Below are 20927 nucleotides of genomic sequence, written 5' to 3'. Positions count from 1 at the left end.
GTGGGAAGCCCTCAAGTGTAAAGCGTATTGCAACAACCCCCATAGTCTTCGAGAACTGCAGCAGAACATTTGGGTTGAGACTGCAGCAGTTTCGGGAGTCCAGTTTCGACCCACCTTCAGCAACTTGCTGATCAGTGTCCAAATGTGCCACGAAATGAATGGTGGTCACTTTCATTTGCTGCAGTGTGGGAAGCTCTCAAGTGTGCATTGTATTGCAACAACCCCCATAGTTTTCGAGTTCTGCAGCAGAACATTAGGGTTGAGACTGCAGTAGTTTCAGGAGTCCAGTTTCGACCAACCTACAGCAACTTGCTGATCAGTGCCCAAATATGCCAGGAAATGGATGATGGTCACTTTCAACATCTGCTGCAGTGTGGAAAGCTCTCAAGTGTGCAGTGTATTGCAGCAACCCCGATAGCCTTCGAGAACTGCAGCAGAACATTTGGATTGAGACTGTAGCAGTTTCAGGAGTCCAATCTCAAATCACCTTCAGCAACTTGCTGATCAGTGCCCAAAAGTGCCACGAAATGAATGGTGGTCGTTTTCATTTGCTGCAGTGTGGGAAGCTCTCAAGTGTGCATTGTATTGCAACTACCCCCGTAGTCTTCGAGGACTGCAGCAGAATATTTTTGTTGAGACTGCAGCAGTTTCAGGAGTCCAGTTTAGACCCACCTTCAGCAACTTTCTGACCGGTGTCCAAAAGTGCCAGGAAATGAATGGTGGTCACTTTCAATATCTGCTGCAATAGGTTAGCACTATATTTCCTTTCCCCTGCTGTGGTTCTTTGTACCCTCAAATGCTGTTCTCCGGGTCACTTTTATTTGCCCATCCTGAATTATTGAATTGTGATGCTTCGATAAAATCTGTTTTACACTATGAAAAACTGCTTTGTCTTCCAATTCAAGTTATACTATGTACGTGAAATTGTAATAGGCAAGGAAATTATTTGGATGCACCACGAATGCTATGGCCGAGATCGATTCAGGTTTCTGCCTTGTGGCGGAATTAACTGTGAAGAATACGGACCACTGGCTGTGTAATTCTCTAATCCTAGCACTGAAGCGTGCTTGCAGGGAGACGCATGCCTCGCGGGTACTCACTTGAAGAAGTCCTCCTTGCAGAAGACCTGGCCGTTGCGCGCGAAGCACTTGTCGCTCAGCTGGCCGCTGCACTCGCTGCACTTGAGGCACTTGGCGTGCCACGTGCGGTCCAGCACCTTCAGGATGAACCTGTCCAGGATGAGCTGCTGGCAGCCGCCGCACTTGGGGATGCTCGCTGCAACACCACGGCGGGCACACGTTCAGGCTGGCGCGCTGCGTAACGCGTTCTACATAATGCGTGTAGCATTACCAGGGGTACACATAACGTCTTAATTATCACGTCGAAAAAATAAATTTCAGTAATTTTGGTTTGTTTGTAGGTACATGTTTTACAGTTTGGCTCTAGTAAAGAGAAAGGCATCAAAGGGGCAATTCTGACGTTGCGGTTGATAATGGAAGCCAGATTAAAGAAAAATCGAGACACGGGGAAAGAGACCAAACAGCAAGGTCATCGGTCTCATCGGATTAGGGAAGGATGGGGAAGGAAGTCTGCGTGCCCTTTCAGAGGAACCATCCCAGCATTTTCCTGGAGCTTTAGGGAAATCACGGAAAACCTAAATCAGGATGGCCAGACGCGGCATTGAACCGTCGTCCTCCCGAATGAATCGAGACTCGTTCAAAGGATTTGTCAACCTGAAAAAAGCGTTCAACTGTGTCAAATGGTGAAATATGTTCGAAATTCTGAGGAAAACTGGGGTAAGTTATAGGGAAAGACGGGCGATGTACAAAATGTACTAGAACCAAGAGGGAACAATAAGATGATGATGTTTGGTTTGTGGGGCGCTCAACTGCGTGGTTGTCAGCGCCCTTACAAATTTCCAACCTCAGTCCAGTCTCCAAGCGTTCATGAGTGATGATGAAATGATGAGGACAACACAAACACCCAGTCATCTCGAGGCAGGTTAAAGTCCCTAAAGCCGCCCGGAATCGAACGAGGGACCCCATGCTCTGGAAGCGCGAATACAACCGCGAGACCGCGGACGGGAACAATAAGAGAGGAAGAGCATGAACCAAGTCCTCGGATTAAAACTGGTGTAAGACAGGGATGTAGCCTTTCGCCGCTACTGTTCAGCCTGTACATCGAAGAAGGAATGATTGAAATAAAAGAAAGGTTCAGGAGTGGAATTCAAATTGAAGGCGAAATGATATCAATGATAGCATTCACTGATGACATTACTATCCTCAGTGAAAGTGAAGAAGAATTACAGGATCTGCTGAATGCTTTGGACAGTCTGATGAGGACGGAGTATGGACTGAGAATAAATCGAAGAAAGACGAAAGTAATGAGACTCAGAAGAAATGAGGACAGCGAGAAACTTAACATCAGGATTGGTGATCACGAAGTAGATGAAGTTAAGGAATTCTGCTACCTGGGAGCACAGTAGACATAAAAAGCAGTCTAACACTGGCAGAAAGGGCGTTCCAGGGAAAGAGAAGTCTGCTAGTATCAAACGCGGGTATTAATTTGAAGAAGAAATTTCTGAGAATGTACGTCCGGAGCACAGAATTGTATGATAATGAGAGATGAACTGTGGGAAAATCAGAACAGAAGGGAATCGAAGCATTTGAAACGTGGCGCTACAGAAGACTGTTGAAAATTAAGTGGACGGATAAGATAAGGAATCAGGAGGTTCCCCGTAGAATCGGTAAGGAAAGGAATGTATGGAAAACATTGATAAGAAGAAGGGACAAAATAGGAGGACATTTATTAAAATACATTAAGGAATAATTTACATAGTAATAGAGGAAGCTGTAGAGGGCAAAAACTATTGAGGAAAACAGAAACTGAAATACGTCTGGCAAAGACCAGAGGAGAGAGATTGCAAGTGCTACTCTGAGATGAGGAGGTTGGCACATGAGAGGAATTCGTGCTTGGCCGCATCAAACCAGTCAGAAGACCGATGATTTAAAAGAAAAGTACATGTCTGCATTTCTGCTACACATTTTAATCCTGGCGTCACTAAGTACCGTAGCGCGCAGCTAGATGAAGAAAATAAAATGTCTCAGCCCTTCGCTTTCTCTATGGGTTCCAAAATTTTGGTCTGGTTCCTCTAGTGGCATAATACGGCACTCGGATCCAGCATTTCAGTGTGTACCTGGACTGCAGACGTTTACGGGTGGATGCAATTAAAAGTGCAGCTTCTCCATTGTGGCAGCGAATTCTGGGTAGATTATCCCAATGTGTTAATGTGGAACCGATTTACACAGGAAAAAAATTAGTTCCAATTTTGGCCACCTGATGCAAATCTGCCACTGTGAATGCAAGAAAAAATTGTAAGTAGGCTGTTTAGGTTTTTATGTTGGTAACGTCACGAAGCGCTCTGTATGAAAATCACTGACTGTGTGCAATCTGTGGCTGGTTGGAATGTTGGAGTATTCGCTATTGTAGTGTTGGGCAGTTGGATGTGAACAGCACGTAGCGTTGCGCAGTTGGAGGTAAGGCGCCAGCAGTGGTGGATGTGGGGAGAGAGATGACAGAATTTTGAGAGCGGACGATCTGGACGTGTGTCCGTCAGAAAGAGTAAATTTGTAATACTGTACATCATTAAATGATACATATATTATGACTTTTGAACACTATTAAGGTAAATACATTGTTTGTTCTCCATCAAAATCTTTTATTTGCTAACTATGCCTATAAGTAGTTAGTGCCTTCAGTAGTTAGAATCTTTTGTTTAGCTGGCAGTCTTGGCGCTCGCTGTATTGCAGTAGTTTGAGTAACGAAGATTTTTGTGAGGTAAGTGATTGATGTAAGGTATAGGTTATTGTTAGTCAGGGCCAATCTTTAGTGGGAATTACTGAAAGTCAGATTGCGTTGCGCTAAAAATATTGTGTGTCTGTTTAGTGATGATCAGAATAAGTAAAGAGAGAACAGTCTGAGTACGTTCAGTGTTGCTCAGCTGTTTGAAAATCAAGTAACGTAGAAGTTTCCCAGCAGAGTCATTTATAAATTTTACTAAGGGGATGTTTCAAAATACATAAATTTTTCCATTCTTATTGGATTAGGATCGGAACGTGGGCAGAAAACGTCAAACAAGTGAGAAAGACATGATGTTGATTTTGTTATTAACCGCCGCTTACACAGTTTGCTTAATAAGAGCACCAAAGACGTCAACGACATGCTGTACAGCGCCAGATTTGCACATAGTGGCTAAAACTGAAAGAAATTTTTTCCAGTGTAAGTCAGTTCCGCAGCAGCAGATTAAGTTTCGGTGCCACACGCTGTTAATAGCCTACACTGCCACTTACTTATAACCACACGGTACCTACAACCAAACAAAAAATTACGAGAATTTTTTATTTTTTATTTCTTTATTCTTGAGGTGATAATTAAAACTTTATGAGTAGCCCTTGTGCGTCAGATATGTGGCCAACTATATAAGTATTTTCCAAATTACTATTCTAGGCCTAATTTTCAACACAATATGAAAGTAACATTTCATAGCTGAGTTGTATAACACGTCGATGGCAGGTGATGAAAATCTCGTATGTCTGTGAAAACCGTTAATTCCAGTAACCAGTATCTCTTTTATCAAACAGAGATTACAAAGTGCATGAATTTCTCTAATCTGACGATAACTGGCCTTCTACTACATAGTTTCAAATGTAGTAACTTTATCTGTATCACTTTATGTAATTTTTAAGAAACCGTCTTCGCTTCCCTGTAAAATTCAGCAAAATCGGTTAAGAGGTTTTCATTGCCTGCTATCGATGTATCTATGGCTGTATACAGTGTGTCCCATTTATAATGGGCACCGCTAATAACTATTTGTTTAGAAGTAAAATTACAAATGTATTGAGGAAATATTGTTCAGCTACCAGCGGGACATTGCCCAGCATCACTACTTTTCTTCTAACATTATTCTTTATAAAGATAAGAACACCGGTACGCTTTTTTTTAAATAGCACCCTGTATAATTTATTTGGTAATCCACTTCCTCTTCTCAAGACTGAGACGAGCATATTTTAGCCCCCTTTGATATTTATGTAACAGACTTCCCCACTAACAAGAAATCTCATAGGAAACATTATGAAACTATACATATTTTTTCTGTTTCCTTTCTTTTAAATTCCCTTTAGTCATTTTATGATTTTCTACATGCGAATATGTGAAGTGAAATCGTTATGTAAATTAATACCTGTTTCTTGGATTGTAATAGTATTTTAATCGTTCTTGTGTATTATGTCTATGAGTTTCTGGAAGCTTCGGTTCAAGAGGGAAAGTGGTATCCGTGTAGAAGTTTTACGAACGCAAGAGAGATAACTGACGAGCAAATTAGTTCAAGGAGGGACTCAGAAGTGTTAGAACAGGCTGTTGTGATAAATCAAATTATTCGTAGAGAAGGCAATTATATTTCGTTAAGAGAAGTGTTTCAGAACAGTTTTGGTCGGAAAGCGAAGTTTGAAAAAAAGGAATGAGCGAGGAGTTCAAAGCAGGACGGTGAAAGTGTTAAGTCGATAGGTAGCAAGCGTGTTGGAAATCGGTAAAAAGTTTCGTTAAGTTGTGGAGAAGAGAGTGGTTTTAGCAGTGCTGATAGAGCAAAAGGTTTGGAGGAAATCCGAGGTAGAAAATTTGAGACGGAGCACGTCATTATCTGCGAGGAAATGCGTGTAGAACATGGAACATTCCAGAAGATGGCTGCTCTACTGGTTTTGCTACAGGTTGCAAAAACTGAAGCAGAGTAAAGAAATTTATTTTGGAGTCGACGCAGGAGAGGAAGCGCAAAAGTAGAAGGCTTCGGGAGAAGAAAGAAGGAATTACACGTAAGAAGATTAAAAGATCATCGCAGAAGATGAGTGAGAGCGAAGAAGATATCGAAGAGGCGTAATACTTACTTATAGAATCTGCAGTAGTCAGGTTAGGAGAGTTCCACTGTACGTATTCCAAGCAACCAAGAAAATTAGTCTGTGAGTTATTGAAGAACAGACAGAGACTATGTATTTTATTGTTGTAAGGATTGACGAGTGAAATTTGATCTGTTGTCATGTGCTTCGAACTGCGAGTCGGGTTGTTCTTAACTGTGTTTGGAAGTGTGTGAGGACCAAGCTATTGCTTATTTTGAACTGAGAGTAATAAAGTGACGATTTGATATTATGTTGGACAGCCAGGAAGTTGCCATTGCTGAATGTGAAAATTCCGTATTCGTAATTTTAACCCAACATATCCCGTCCCGCACTAGACAACCAAATTTGTTTTATTTATAATGTGTCTTGTAATGGAACAGCACACCGGAGCCACAACTTAATTTTATTTCAGTTTTTGTGATTAATTTTGATAATTAACGGGGCAGTCATCGCCGTCTTAATACAGCTGAGCGAAATTCGAGTACAGAAGAACATCTACTACAGAGAACCACGCTGCAATCTTCACGAGGTAGGCTACATCTGTGACTCGACGATCAAAATGTCGCTATTTGTGTTGTTGTGTCGTACCACACAGACCCCAGCAGAACATCATATTAAAGTGCCCACATGTAAAGAACAGTATCAGCATTCCTTAAGACGATAATTGACCAATATTGTATTAATTACATTTGCAACACATACGTAGATTTATCTCACTGTCAGAACTTTACAAAATGTTAACATAAAGCATCACAGTTATTACGATTTATGTTTCAGTTCACTAAACTTTTTTTATTAACGTAATGTTTATGTGATTGGTTTACTGCGATACGTCTTCGAACAGGTGTTGAAGAGAGAAAGTTGACTACTGAAAGTAAATAAAGAGTGACATTTAAACAAGCCGTACTGTTGTGTTCATATCCTCGTAACGAACGAAGCTAGAAGACAGTCATGCTTGTTAATGTACCCCGACAAATAACCAGCATTTGCTTGATACCTTTGTTTACTTTTGCTTCTAGACGAAAAGTTATTCTGGGTGCTCGTATGGAACCAAAGTGTTATTGAAGGTCTAATTATCTGTAATTAAGATCAGACATAATAATAAACAAAAACCCATAGAAAATAGCTTAGAAAGTGAAACAAGTTTTGATAAGGCAAAAATAAACAAACTGTATGTTGTATAAGATGGAATTTCTCTTCAACAGATTCAGAGATAACAGGAAGACGGTGTGATCGTGCGCAAAGTATAACATCTTCAACATTTGTGACTACAGTGTGTTAAATATTTTTTCCGCTTTAACTAAGGGGACATCTATTAATTACGTGAGCTCAAAGTAGGGGAGGGGATCAGGCGAAATTTCATCTCGTTTAAGGGGGGAGGCACTGGAAATCCCTCGTCTACTTTTTAATTTAGAGAACATACATTACTATAACAGACGAGATGTTGTTTTATATAATTAATACCGACCACAGACAAAATTAAAGTGCCTGCCAATCATTAAGGTCTCACTGAACTGAACTGAACGTTTTACAAGGGCCCATATCCGGGATTCCACAATTTGAAACAAGTGCCGCACAAGCATTAGATTTCATTCGACTGCGTCTTTGTCAGTGAGGTAGTCGTATTATTGTACAAAGCATATGAAGCCGATATTTTGTGTTATACATGAATTTGTATCAAAACTTTTGCAGGGCGTCTGTTAATCAGAGTGGCGACACGTCGAAACACACGGTCGAGCAAGAAGTTAATCGTTTGTTAAGCGGTAGTTCACTGACAAGAATTCTCTCAGTGGTCATATAAATCAAGAGGCTGAAAAAGTGCTTAAACGGAAGGCACAAACAATGGTGCCTTTCAGTCGCAAAATACTCGAAAGTAAAGGTTCAGTGACATTTTACGTATATAACTGCCAGTAAAAGGCCAGTTTTTTAACGATCCTTCAAAACGGTTAATACTGTTTTCATGGAGCCTTTTTCTTCGTCTGTGTCTGTCAGTCCGAACACTATCCCCGTTAGAATGCTTGAAATGAAACATTTTAAATTACTTGTAAAAAAGAAGGGCTAGTACACTTTGTAAATAAAACATGGTTTTATTAAAGAGTTTTAATCAGTGTGTAAAACAAATAAAAAATAATTTTTACGTACTTTTATCCAGCTACGGGGTAAACCTCACAGCAGAGGGAGGCTCTCACCAAATCTCGCCTAGGGTGGAGGTGGGGTCCAGGTTAAAAAAAAAAAAAAAAAAAAAAAAAAAAAAAAAAAAAAAAAAAAAAGCCTCACGTAAGTAATGGACGTCCTCTAACTCAGGAGTTGCCACTGGCAATCAGTTCCTTAAATTATTCCTTTTTGAATAACAATTCTGTACAATTTCATTAGTTCATTATCCATTAAAACAATAAAAGTAAAATAAGCTGTTTATTGGAATCTTGTTCTATACAACTAGATGGTTCAAATGGCTCTGAGCACTATGGGACTTAATATCTATGGTCATCAGTCCCCTAGAACTTAGAACTACTTAAACCTAACTAACCTAAGGACATCACACAACACCCAGCCATCACGAGGCAGAGAAAATCCCTGACCCCGCCGGGAATCGAACCCGGGAACCCGGGCGTGGGAAGCGAGTCTATACAACTAGAAAGGCATCTGTAAAAGCATGGATATTTCAGAATGTTATAGTATTGTTTTGAAAATGCTATATGAAGAAATGAAACGTAACGACACAAGTGTTTCGTCAATTCTAGCTTTTGTACCACGACAATGGAGTTGTGTACCGACCGCTCTCGTCCGGCTTTGGCGCCATTGCCCGTTTTCTTTTGCCAAAGATAAAAAGCGCTTTTAATAAAAGATATTTCACAACATCGAGGACACTGAGGCGAATAACAGCTGGTGCGTTGACGGCCAGCCGCGCGGAATTAGCCGAGCGGTCAGAGGCGCTGCAGTCTTGGACTGTGCAGCTGGTCCCGGCGGAGGTTCGAGTCCTCCCTCGGGCACGGGTGTGTATGTTTGTCCTTAGCATAACATAGGTTAAGTAGTTTGTAAGCTTAGGGACTGATGATCTTAGCAATTAGGTCCCATAAGATCTCACACACATCTGAACATTTTGAACATTTTTGAAGGCCAGTCCATACAATGAGCGCCAAACTCGCTGTGATGAGTGGAGCAGGCGACATAAAGAACTCGTATAAGGTTTGGTGCTGACCATATTTCTAAGATGGGCTCGTGACTTTTCAGTTTGTGTACACAGTGACAGCATAGTTGTTTCCTGCAATTGGTTACAGTGGGAAATATGACGTTTTGTTGCTGTTCAACTAATCATATACTTTCTTTTGGCATCTGCAAAAATCAGTTGCTACCTTCTTTAATGCTGGCTTGCTGAGATGAGCGTGATGCGTCCGCATGTTTCACACTTTGGAAGTTCATCAATAGTCGCTCTACAAGCGGAGAAGACTTATTTGGTATCTGTAAGTGAATTACAGGATATTTTGTGGAGAGATAGCCACGATGATTTCATTGATTTCAAGGCATCGCCGATACACGGTGACAGAAGACGCCGTCTTGCCCTCTGTAGGATCAGTGGAACACGCTCTGACTCAATCACGTCAATACAACGTGAAAAGATAGTTCTGGAACATTATGTGAAGAGGATAAAAATCGCTTGAGATTTCGACAAAATTTAATGACCTGTTCTGGCTTTATAACCAGACTTCTACAAACGTCTGGTGTATAAACAGAGCACACGCTTAGGAAACTGTTCGGTGATTTGTTCTTCAACACTACGCTAGTACATGAACTTACTTCGAAGACAACAGGAAAGCAAGGAGAAAGAGATCAATGGCCTCCTATTACATTTGTATCTTGCCATTTTTTTCCGTTACAGAATGCTGTGAGGTGACAAAAGTCACGGCATACCATCTAATACCGTGTCGGACCTCCTTTTAGCCAGCGCAGTGATGTGACATTGACTCTAGAAGTCGCTAGAAGACCCTTGCAGAAATACTAAGCCATGCTCCCTCTATAGCCGTCCATAATTGCGTAAGTGTTGCTGGTTCAGGACTTTTTGCAAAATCTGCCCTCTCGATTACATCCCATACATGTTCGATGCCGAACGATCTGGCTGGTCAAATCATTCACCCGAATTGTCCAGAACGTTTTTCAAACCAGTTGTGAACAACTGTAGCTCGGTGACATTGCACATTGTCGTCCGCAAAAATTCCATCGTTGATGAATGGTCTCCAAGTAACCTAGGATAACCATTTCCAGTCAATGATCGGTTCATTTGGAGCAAAGGATCCAGTCCATTCCAAGTAAACACAGCCCATGGCTTCTTGGGGCAAGCGCCACACTCGAACCGTACCATCAGCTCTTACCAGCTGAAATCGGGACTCATCTAACGAGACCACGGTTATTCAGCGGTTATTCAGTGGTCTAGATCACGAGCCCAGGAGAGGCGCTACAGGCGATGTCGTGCAGTTAGCAAAGGCACTCGTGTCGGTGACCTGCTGCGATAGTCCATTATCGCCATATTTCGCCTTACTGTGCTAACGGTAAGTTCGTCTTATGTCGCACAATTATTTCTGCGGTTATTTCAAGCAGGTTGTTGTCTGACTACGCAAACGCAGCTGCTCTCGGTCGTTAAGTGGAGGACGACGGCCACTGCGTTGTCCGTGTTGAGAGGTAATGCCTGAAATTTGGTATTTTCGGCCTCCCTTGACACTGTGGATCTCGGAGTAATGAATTCCCTAACGATTTCCAAAATGGAATTTCCCCTGTATCTGCCTCCACTCTGACTTGAATGTCTATTAGCTGCCGTCGTGCGGTCACAATGACGTCGGAGACCTCTCCACATTAACCACGTGAGTACGAAAGACAGTTACGACAATGCGCTGCCCTTTCATACCTTGTGTATCCGATACTACCGCCATCTGTATACGTGCTATCCCACGACTTTCGTCACCTTAATGCGTGTGCTGTCTGTAAACGAATGGCAGAACTTATACTGCACTGTGGTGGCCATGATAATTACAAGACATTGCCCATAAATAGCAATGGAAGACGCCTGCCTGCCCCTGCAGTATTACTGAAACACGCTCTGCCCGACATTATGTGAAGTGGAAAAAAAAAAAAGCCACTTGCGACTGCGACAAAATTCTGTTTTATAAGAAAACTTCTACGATCGTGTGGAGTACGTGTAGAGCATACGCTTAGGAAACTGTTCCGCGACTTGTTCTTGAGTACTGCTATAGTTGTGGAGTCCCTTCAAAGCCGTAAAGAAGGGAAGGGGAAAGAGATCAATGACCTCGTATTAAATTTTTACCTTTTCATTTTTTATCGCAGAATATAATTCACGGATGATTAGAAACATAATAAGAACTGTTATTACTACTACTCATCTTGCTATTAAAGCTCACTTTTTGTCCGTGTCTGGTCCCTAACATGTAATTACGGAAACATGGTTCCTCCTTGAGCAAATACAAATTATTGTGTAATGTCATAACATGGTTCGGTCAATTTCCACTGTCGTCAGCTCATTCATCTACTTTCTGTCAAATAACAAACAAAAATTCTATTGATGCTATTTGACAAAAGCACGAAACATGTTTGTGTATTAAAAATAATAATTTGTGTTTGCTCAAGACAGAACAGTATTCCCATAATTATATACTGCTACTAATACACCATGCATACGCTAGTCTCAAATATTTGTTCAACGATTGTGGGGCAAAAACTGTAGAAAAGAAAAAAACGACATCAGGGATCCTCTTAGCATAATTCCAAGAACCAGTGTTCGAGGCAAAACTGACTGTTGCTGCTTCTATTAGGCCTCACGCATAAGAATCATAAAGAGGAAGTCGAATACTAAGTTTTCCCTGTCTAACAAATTGATTGGCATTGTAGTTAAAATCTTCTGGAGGAATAGAAAAATAAGATATTTCTCACCATAGATATAATGAGAATGAAGTAACGTTGGACTTCTTTGGGTAACTTCGCTCTAAAACAAAAATAACAAGGCTGCGAGAATCTGGCAAGAATAATTCCCACTGGACATTTGAGTACGCCACTGACTGATTTTTCAGCTCTTTCCGAATATCTCTCATCTCTACAAAATGCTTAATAGTCAGCTCACGCGAACTCCAAAACGTTTGCCTGCTCAACACACTAACTCCGCAACTTGTTCAAAGCTTCCCTTAGAGCCAGCATCGGAACTCTGCAACTAGTAGCAGACCTGTGCTTTCCTTTTTTACGCTTCTCGCAACGCATCAGTAAGCCATATTGTACGCGTGGATACAAATTGAGCTACAATCTAGTATTACGTTCTTAAGCCTACTAGAAAATATACAAAAAAAAATAACTTGAAGGTCCTAACTGGCAGAAGGATGTCGGAAAAGTGCTTAAAAATTGGGAAGTACATAGAACTTCAAATTGCAAATACTTTTAGTCAGAAGACATTTTTTACTAACGATAAAACTTAATCTTTGTGCAAAACATATTTTAAATCATACGATCTGTCCACTTCAGCATTTCGCTAACACACAGTTTTCTTCTGGACAAAGGGTTAAAACAAGAATGAAAACTCTCGATCGTGATTTTCGTTGTTCAAAGAACAGATCCTGAAGAGGAAGTGGGGAATTGAGGTAGGGGTACTAGTGGACCATTTCCTGAGCTTTTTTGAATTTCGGACAAGATTAAAACTGCCGGCATACGCCGGATTAACTGCTGTAAGCTGTGGTTAAAATGTACCTAGAAAGTTTTATTTGGATGTATGTTTTTCTTCTGACAAAAGTGTAATCGGTTAAAGAACGCTTTTAACAGTTTAGCACTAGCTATGTCACGCGCATAATTGTATTATTAAAAGTTTCCCATTGAGAGGATCGGCGACTAAGGCAATCGACTGCTACGCCCATATAATCAAACCTCCTTTATTGTTAGATACTGCTAAATTATACATTTAACATCACACCGCCCACATGATCACTATCAGATAATCGCACAGCGAGATTATACAGATTTAACATTGCCTATTTATTTATTTGACGTCTCATGATTGGCGTTTTTCAAATGCGCAAATATCCAAATGACCTGCTCTCTTCTCATCAGCATTATCCAAGATTAAGCTCATACAAGATTTAAGAAACCGAAAAAAGGAGAGAAAATTTCCGCGTGCGACAGCAGCTAGGTGTTTGCTACAGAAGTAGTTTTATTCTGACGTATCGACATGGATGTAGCGCCAAATCCCCTCCACCCCCCCCCCCCACCCCCACCACCGACCCAACAATCATACACACACACACACACACACACACACACACACACACACCAACAGCCGAAACGGAAGGGGAAAGACGCAGTGATTATTCGTTTCACACAAACTCTACCGATAATTGAGATTCGTGTAAAAATTAACCACCGATCACCAACAGTTAACTTTCCACATTAGCCTCCGCTATAATTCATATAAGCTGTATAAAATTAGTACCACGTATTGAAGAGGGATGGCACTGGTTATCACAGCCGCGTGCGCACGCGAATAACGCACTCACATACACACACACACACACACACACACACACACACACACACACCAACATATATAATTGAATAAGTGGGAGAGAAAAGAAAATGCCTCTTAGCTACGGCGAATGAGAGGCAAAGTTGGAGAGGGACAAATATTGGAATGTGAAATGGAATTAGTTATGCAATTAGGAAGCTGTGATAATAATTCCCTTTACGTTGAGACATAGAACCGCTTAAGACATTATCTGTTTATGAAGATTTATTTATGATGTTGTCAAACACATCAACACCACATCGGAACTTCTCTGCATATCCCTCAGTTCTCGTGCCACCTCCCTGTTCCCACTCCTTCATCCCTCTGTGCACTTGTCTACTCCCCTCCACTTTCTCTGCCCCTCCTCCATACCCCCTCCATTTTCCTTGTCTCTCCCTGCCTCTCTCATTCGAGTCTGCGCACATGCATGGCTATCTATGTGTCTACAAACCAGTAAAATCCTATAAAAAAAATATCGCCCCATACAGTGTATAGTGTTCACAGAAATAATGATTAGATACTTGTGTATAGTGATTAACACAAGTCACCCTCTCTTATAATGCACTCTATTTTTTTTTTTTTTAAAAAAGGAATGCAATAACACCAAACAATACTAGACATCACTCATCTTAAGTAGCCGCGCTGTCTGTGGCGTCTTGTCACGGTCCAAGCGGCTCCCCCTGACGAAGGTTCGAGTTCTCCCACGGGCGTGTGTGTGTGTGACGTCCTTAGCGAAAGTAGTGTCCAAGCTTAAGGACCGACGACCTCAGCAGTTTGGTCCCATAAGCCCTTACCACAAATTTCCCCCAAAAAAAACCCTATTAAACGCGCATAAGTAACTTATTTACACACGGGTTTAGAGAGAAACGTGTACCACAATAGCGAATGTGAGATGACCAAATGCGGCAACGCAGATGACAGAAAACTGTTTTCGATATCTGGCCACGAACATCAAACAACCAAGTAAGCCTTTGTTCGTCTACGTGCAGATCTGTGCGGAGAAAACACTGACTGTTGCCCCATAACGTCGTAGGCTGCTTGTTATGTACGCCTGTGAATGCTTTTCAGTGTGGCAACGGTCAAAAAACACTTTTTTTGGAGATGACAGGCCAAGTAATGACGTACAAGCTGCTGCACACTTTTCCATTTCGCGACGCACTCTTTGGCCGTACTCGCCACGGGCGACTCACCTAGGAGCGAGGGCGGGAAGCGGTGGTCCACGGGCAGGCTCTCGGGGCTGGAGTGCGGGGGCGTCAGCGGCTCGGGCGCCCCGCGGTACACGATCATGTCTCGCGACTGCACGCCGGCCTCCGCGCGCCACCCCGCCTCAGCGCCGACTGCAGGCGCCACCCTCCGCCGCGCGCCGGCCACCCCCACCACCGACCGCCGCCAGTTGCAGCCCCAGTCGGCCTCCCCACCACGCGGACGCAGCCGGGGCCGCCTATTGGTCCGGACGCCCCGGGACCCTCCCCTCATTGTTGCCGGCGGCGAACAAAAGACGCACGGGGTGCGCGATGACAGTTCGCGACTGCAGCGCCGACTGCGAGTAGTTTGCCAGTCCTCGTAGCGCACATGTCCGCCGGCTTTGTCCTGCGAAATGGCGCAAGGACGACTCTTGGCGTCTGCCTTTTTTCGTCTGGAGGTTACTTTCTGCCTTGTAATCCACGGTCGAGATACAGACGTTTATACTGCACCGCCAGCAGGCTGACTAGACCGTGGAAATATTCAAACTCAACTTTCACTGAACAATTCTGCTATATTTCTCATCGTCTTCTCCACTATTTCTATTTGAGAGTCGGAATTGAGAAAACAATTTACTGGAAATATCAGTTGCACAGCTGCACTGCACTCGTTTATGTTTACACACTATTTGTAACAGTAGGCAGACTACAGCAAGAAAAGCACTTCCGATAAAGAGGAATTTGTGAACATCTATACAACTCTATACCTATAAATTGAAGTTTCCTGCTCGCTTATGTCTGTGTAATCGGACAAATCTCAGGAACTACTGTAGAGATTTTGATCCGGTTTTCATTAATAGATGATTGATCACGAGGAGGGTTCGTGTACATATAAATACGAGTGGACCCAGCAATGCCTCGCATTGTTAAATATGTTTGGAAAATGGATGTAGATTCTAATCACCTTCTCCCCCCCCCCCCCCCTCTGTCCAACTTTTCTCACCCTCTCTTAGTCCGTCTCCATCTACTCTGCCATCACTGGATCGCATCAGACCCCCGTTTCTCTCCATCTTTTCTCCCACATCTCTTTATCCATTTCCTCCCCTCCTCCACTCTGGCCACCTCCTGTTCCCTTCTCTCTGAACTCGAGCCTCCTTTACTGCTATTGCAAATTTGTATTACGTAGTACTAATCTAATCGTAAGCCGATAAGCCATATTCACAGCTTCTGTATTTTCTGTGAAAACCGACAACGAGGAAGAACACAATATTAGACATTGCTGCGTCCACTCATATGGTTCAGATGGCTTTGAACACTATGGGACTTAACATCTCAGGTCATCAGCCACTAAACTTTAAACTACTTAAACCTAACTAACCTAAGAACATCACACACATCCATGCCCGAGGCAGGATTCGAAGCTGCGACCATAGCAGTCGCGCGGTTCCGGACCGAAGCGCCTAGAACCGCTCGGCCATGCGTACACTCTTTTAAAAATATATATGATGATAAAAGAATACATATGGGAGAAACCATTTGCCTGTGAGAAATGAAGTAGAACTGCACGTATTGGCAGCTGAAAACAGCGCAGGATATTCTTTATCGGAGCAGGTTTTAAAAGAAAACCTGTATATTGTTGTTTAAAAATATGTAGTCCACGTCCGTCCGAATGTCTATTAGAGTATCGTATAAAAGTTTAAAGTAAATCAGTTTAGAACTTTTGTGCACATTTTCAACAACGTTTCTCCTTTATGTGTTATGTATATATTCACATATTTTAAAAAAGAAAATAGCTCATGTCCGTTCGAATGTTCGTTAGACTATCGTGTAAAAATTCGAAGTAAATAAGTCAAGAACTTTCGTAATAATATTTCCCCTTGACATATTATAAGTATATTTACATGTTAAAACAATATATAGCCTGTGTCTGTCGGAAAGTTCAATAGAGTATCGTGTAACTGCTGGAAGTAAATCGGTCACCAACTTTCTAAGACTGTTAGTAACAACATTTAAGCAGAGTACCCATGTAGATGTAGATGTAGATGGTCGCCTACGTAATAGGTCCACTTTTGACACGGATAACAGCGATGACGCATCATGGTATGGAAGCAATGAGGCTTTCGTTCGTCGCTGGAGGGAGTTGGCACCATATTTGCACACACAAGTCACCTAATTCCCGTAAATTCTGGATTGGGAGGGGGTGGGGGAGGGGGGCGATGAGCTATAATACCACATTCAATCACATCGCAAGTGTGTTCGATCGGGTTCAGACCTGCCGAATTGTGGGGCCAGCACATCAATTGGAACTCGCCACTGTGTTTCTCGAATCACTCCGTCATGCTCCTGGCCTTGTGACATGGCGCATTATCTTGTCGAAAGAAGCCACTGTCGTCGGGAAACATGATAGTGATGAAGGGGTGTCGATTGTCTGTAACCAGTTTACGATAGTCCTTGCCTTGCACGAGCTGCACTGGAGACGTGGACTCCCACGTGAATGATCCCCAGAGCGTAACGTAGCTGCCCCGAGCTTGTCTCCGTCCCACAGTACGTGTCGAGATGCTCCCTTGGAAGACGACAGATTCGCGCCTTCCCATTGGCATGATGAAGAAGGAATCGGGATTTATCAGACCATGCAAAGCTGTGCCACAGCCCCAACGTTCAGTGGTGATGGTGACGTGCATATTTCAGTCATAGTTGCCGATGTAGTGGTGTTAACATTGGCACACGCAGGTCGTCGGCTGCGAAGGCCCATCGTTTGGAGTGTTCGGTGCACTGTGTGTTCAGATACACTTGTATTATGCCCAGCATTAAAGTCTGATGTTAGTTCCGACACGGCTCGCTGCCTGTCCTTTTTTAACAGTCTGCCCAGCCTACGACTTCGCACATCTCTAACAAGGGGTGGCCGTCCAATCCCTCGATCTCTGGACCTAGGTTTCGCCATGTGTTGAAGAAATTCACCATAGCATTCCTCGAACATCTGACAACTCGTGCAGTTGGCCTTAGGGCCATCACAATCGGCTCTCCGTCAAACTCAAATAGATCGTACACCTTCCCCATCGTACACATGAAAAGCACGATTAGTGATACCACAGGCGCCGTGCGTGTGTCAGAGTAGCAGTTATTCGTGTGCAGGCGACTCTGTTATCTCCTTGACGTCTCTATATCGATAATAGGTCGCTGAACATAATGTTCTGGCTCATCAGTGTGTGTAGAGTATAGGGTAAAAATATAAAGTAAATCGGTCTTTTGATAAAAACGTCTCCCCTTTGTTAGTCTATATATATTTATCGTACATATTAAAGAAATGTGTAACGTATGTCCGCCTGAAAGTTTATTGGTCTCATGCAAAAATCTGAAGTAAATCGGTCAAAACTATTCGAGCTTTGTGGTGGCAACTTTAAACTACGACTTGTCTTTACATAGCGGTATAGATTTCGTGCAAACTGGTTGAACTGAGATGAATGAAACCCGCACCGCGGAGAAAAGGATACAATTGCCATCTAACGGTGAATGGCAGAACAGCTCTCCATGGAGCGATGCAGCTACGGCAAACTGAGTGCGTGCGACCGCTCAGCTTGCTTTGACGTGCGGACTTATGGCGGCACGTGTTCGGCGCGGCGCGGTCAGTGTGGATGCATTTTACCGTACTCACAAATTATTTATTTGGACATTTTGAAATTATACATAAGACTGTTAAACGAATGTCACTTTCACATGCTCATAAACTTTTGTGGATTCCTGAACTTCTTCAAGAACGAAGGAGTACAACAGCTTTCATTTTATTTCGTATCTCTCGCTACCTTTTAAGGTGACTGCCTTTGCATTGTGCATTCGCTAATCCATCTTACCTCCGTTTGACATTTTTGAAGTCTGTGTCAGGTCTTTGGTTTGGTCATAATTCATGCTGTGGAGTTCCGACAGGCAATGCTCAACGATTGCCGACTTACTGGGCTGTTGCAGTCTAGTGTGCCGTTGATGTTCTCGGCATCGGCCCTCCGTCGTAAGAATGGTCTGCCCTGTGTATACACTACGACATTGGCAAGGTATCTGATAAACCCTTGATTTACGTAGACCAAGGTTGTACTTGACACTGGCCGGCCGAAGTGGCCGAGCGGTTCTAGGCGCTACAGTCTGGAACCGCCCGACCGCTACGGTCGCAGGTTCGAATCCTGCCTCGGGCATGAATGTGTGTGATGTCCTTAGGTTAGTTAGGTACGTATTAGGGGACTGATGACCACAACAGTGAAGTCCCATAGTGCTCAGAGCCATTTTAACCATTTTTTTACTTGACACTACCAAGAAGGCTCTTGGATTTGCTTGGAGGAAGGAAGGTGGTTTTCAGTTGGTGTTTACGTAAACTCAGACTTCCAAATACTGGGACTGTCATTGTAGCAGCAGTAACCGATCTAACAAATACGCCAGACACTGTTTGTCTCGTAGAGGCGTTGCCGACCGCAGCACCGCATTCTGCCTCTTTACATATCTCTGTATTTTAATTTGCAGGCCTGACCCGCCAGGTTAGCCGAGAGCGCTAATTCGCTGCTTTCTGGACTCGGGTCCGCTCGCCGGGCCCCAGATTCAATCCGCCCGTCGAATTAACGACGAGAGCCGGTGTGCTTGCCAGCCTGGATGTGGTTTTTAGGCGGTTTTCCACATTCCACTAGGTGAATACCTGGCTGATCTCCGCGTCCCGCCTCAGTTATACGGCTCGCAGACATCTGAGCGCGTTCGCGCTATTCCATGGCGGACTCTCGACGCAGACAGCTTGGGCACACTAATTCCGTCACGGGGGGTACGGAATGGCGGTAGGGAGGGCGTCTGACCACCCCTTAACATTAACCTTGCCAAATCCGTCCCTAACCGTGCCGACCCTGTGAAACGTGGGATAAAGGCACCGGCAAAAGAAGAAGAAGAAGCAGAAGAATACGCATGCCTGTACCAGTTTCTTTAGCACTTCATTGTAAATTAGTTATAGAAAAGTAACCTTTAATTGTGAATGCACTATATCTTCATGTGTTATTCCCGCCTAACATTGTTATATCCAGCCGTTCCCACTAGGTGACATGCACGAATGAGTTATTCCAAATTGCTTGTCGACCCTGACCCGACGTCCTAAGTAATACGAAGCCAGTTTCGGCGGAACGATTGTACCAATTAATAAGTGGTGGCTAGCGGTATTTAGTTTTGAATTGTCTCTGAATTGTAGAAGCAGACACATTAAAAAAACTTTGCGCACTCTCTGCACCGTTATACGACTTGATGATGACTGTTGGAATAGCTCACTCGTACATGCCACCTAGGGTTCAACCTGTATGTATTTTTATCTGACGACTCGCTTAAGACTGTTATTCTGACTTGCTTTATGCTGATAAGTTGGTCGTGTGATCATGACGTCACTTCAGGTTATGACTCCTAAGCGTTAGAACAGGTACTGACACTACTGATTAAACCACGTTACGTGATTGGTTGTTTTGTGATGTTTCCAATGTGTGTGTGTGTGTGTGTGTGTGTGTGTGTGTGTGTGTGTGTGTGTGTGTGTTCGGTGCTGTTAGCCTATCGTTCTAATGCTAAAAATAGATCGCAGCATGTGCTGAAATGTGTCACAGTTCCACCACCCTAAGCGAGTGTCAATATGCCATCGTAAAAATACCCTACGATTACACGTCAAGATTCGCATGATCTTTAATTATTTACCACTTGCATACCAATTTTCAAGAAATGATTCGGATTTTCAAGTGCGTTTTTCCGTTTGGGTTACATAAAAGTACATGAACTTGATGCAATTGTTCCTCAGCCTGAGAGTCTTACTACGTTAAATTAAGAGATGTTGGATATATGGTAGTTTGGAGTATAGTTACCTCAAACTTTTGTTCTCTAAAAAATTACCAAGCAGAATTTCGCGAGGACCATGATGTCGTTCTTCAGTGGAACCTTATTTTTTACTGCTCAGAGGAGGAACATGTCTAGGTGTTGCATATACGTATATCTGAACAACTATCAGACTGAACTGTAAACTAACAACCGCTCACTTTTCCTGTGCGCGTACGTAAAGGGAAAGAAAGTTTTAGGGCTATAAGGCAGCGAACTATAAAAGGAAATCATCATATGCGAGGATTATGAACACCTACCAGATGAGAAGTAAGGCATTTAGCACCTTACAAGAGAACGAAGTCGAAGTGAATATAGAGATGTCGGTAATATTCTATCTGTAGACTTCGCCTCTCAGCAGCATCAGGCATAAATACTAGGGCTACT

At 42.9% G+C, this 20927-nt stretch overlaps 1 protein-coding gene across 3 annotated transcripts in view; it reads right to left on the bottom strand.

Annotated features, from left to right (window-relative positions):
* LOC126273023 (LIM/homeobox protein Lhx3) overlaps positions 1-20927 on the bottom strand; it is a 695247-nt gene that overhangs the window by 162090 nt on the left and 512230 nt on the right. Inside the window, exons 1-2 of one of the 3 annotated variants that reach the window (XM_049976402.1) lie at positions 14682-14857; positions 1101-1275 (exon numbers count right to left, since the gene is read on the bottom strand). In XM_049976402.1, coding sequence (XP_049832359.1) covers positions 1101-1275; positions 14682-14778 — 272 coding nt within the window. In that variant the 5' untranslated portion in view covers positions 14779-14857. Of the gene's footprint in view, positions 1-1100; positions 1276-14681; positions 14858-20927 lie in introns of those variants that run through there. The other 2 variants (XM_049976401.1, XM_049976403.1) reach the window with 2 other exon arrangements.

The sequence above is a fragment of the Schistocerca gregaria genome, chromosome 5, assembly GCF_023897955.1.
Source record: "Schistocerca gregaria isolate iqSchGreg1 chromosome 5, iqSchGreg1.2, whole genome shotgun sequence".
Lineage (NCBI taxonomy): Eukaryota > Metazoa > Arthropoda > Insecta > Orthoptera > Acrididae > Schistocerca > Schistocerca gregaria.
The sequence above is the reverse complement of the archived record's forward strand: the minus strand, read 5'-3'. Positions and strand labels throughout refer to the sequence as shown.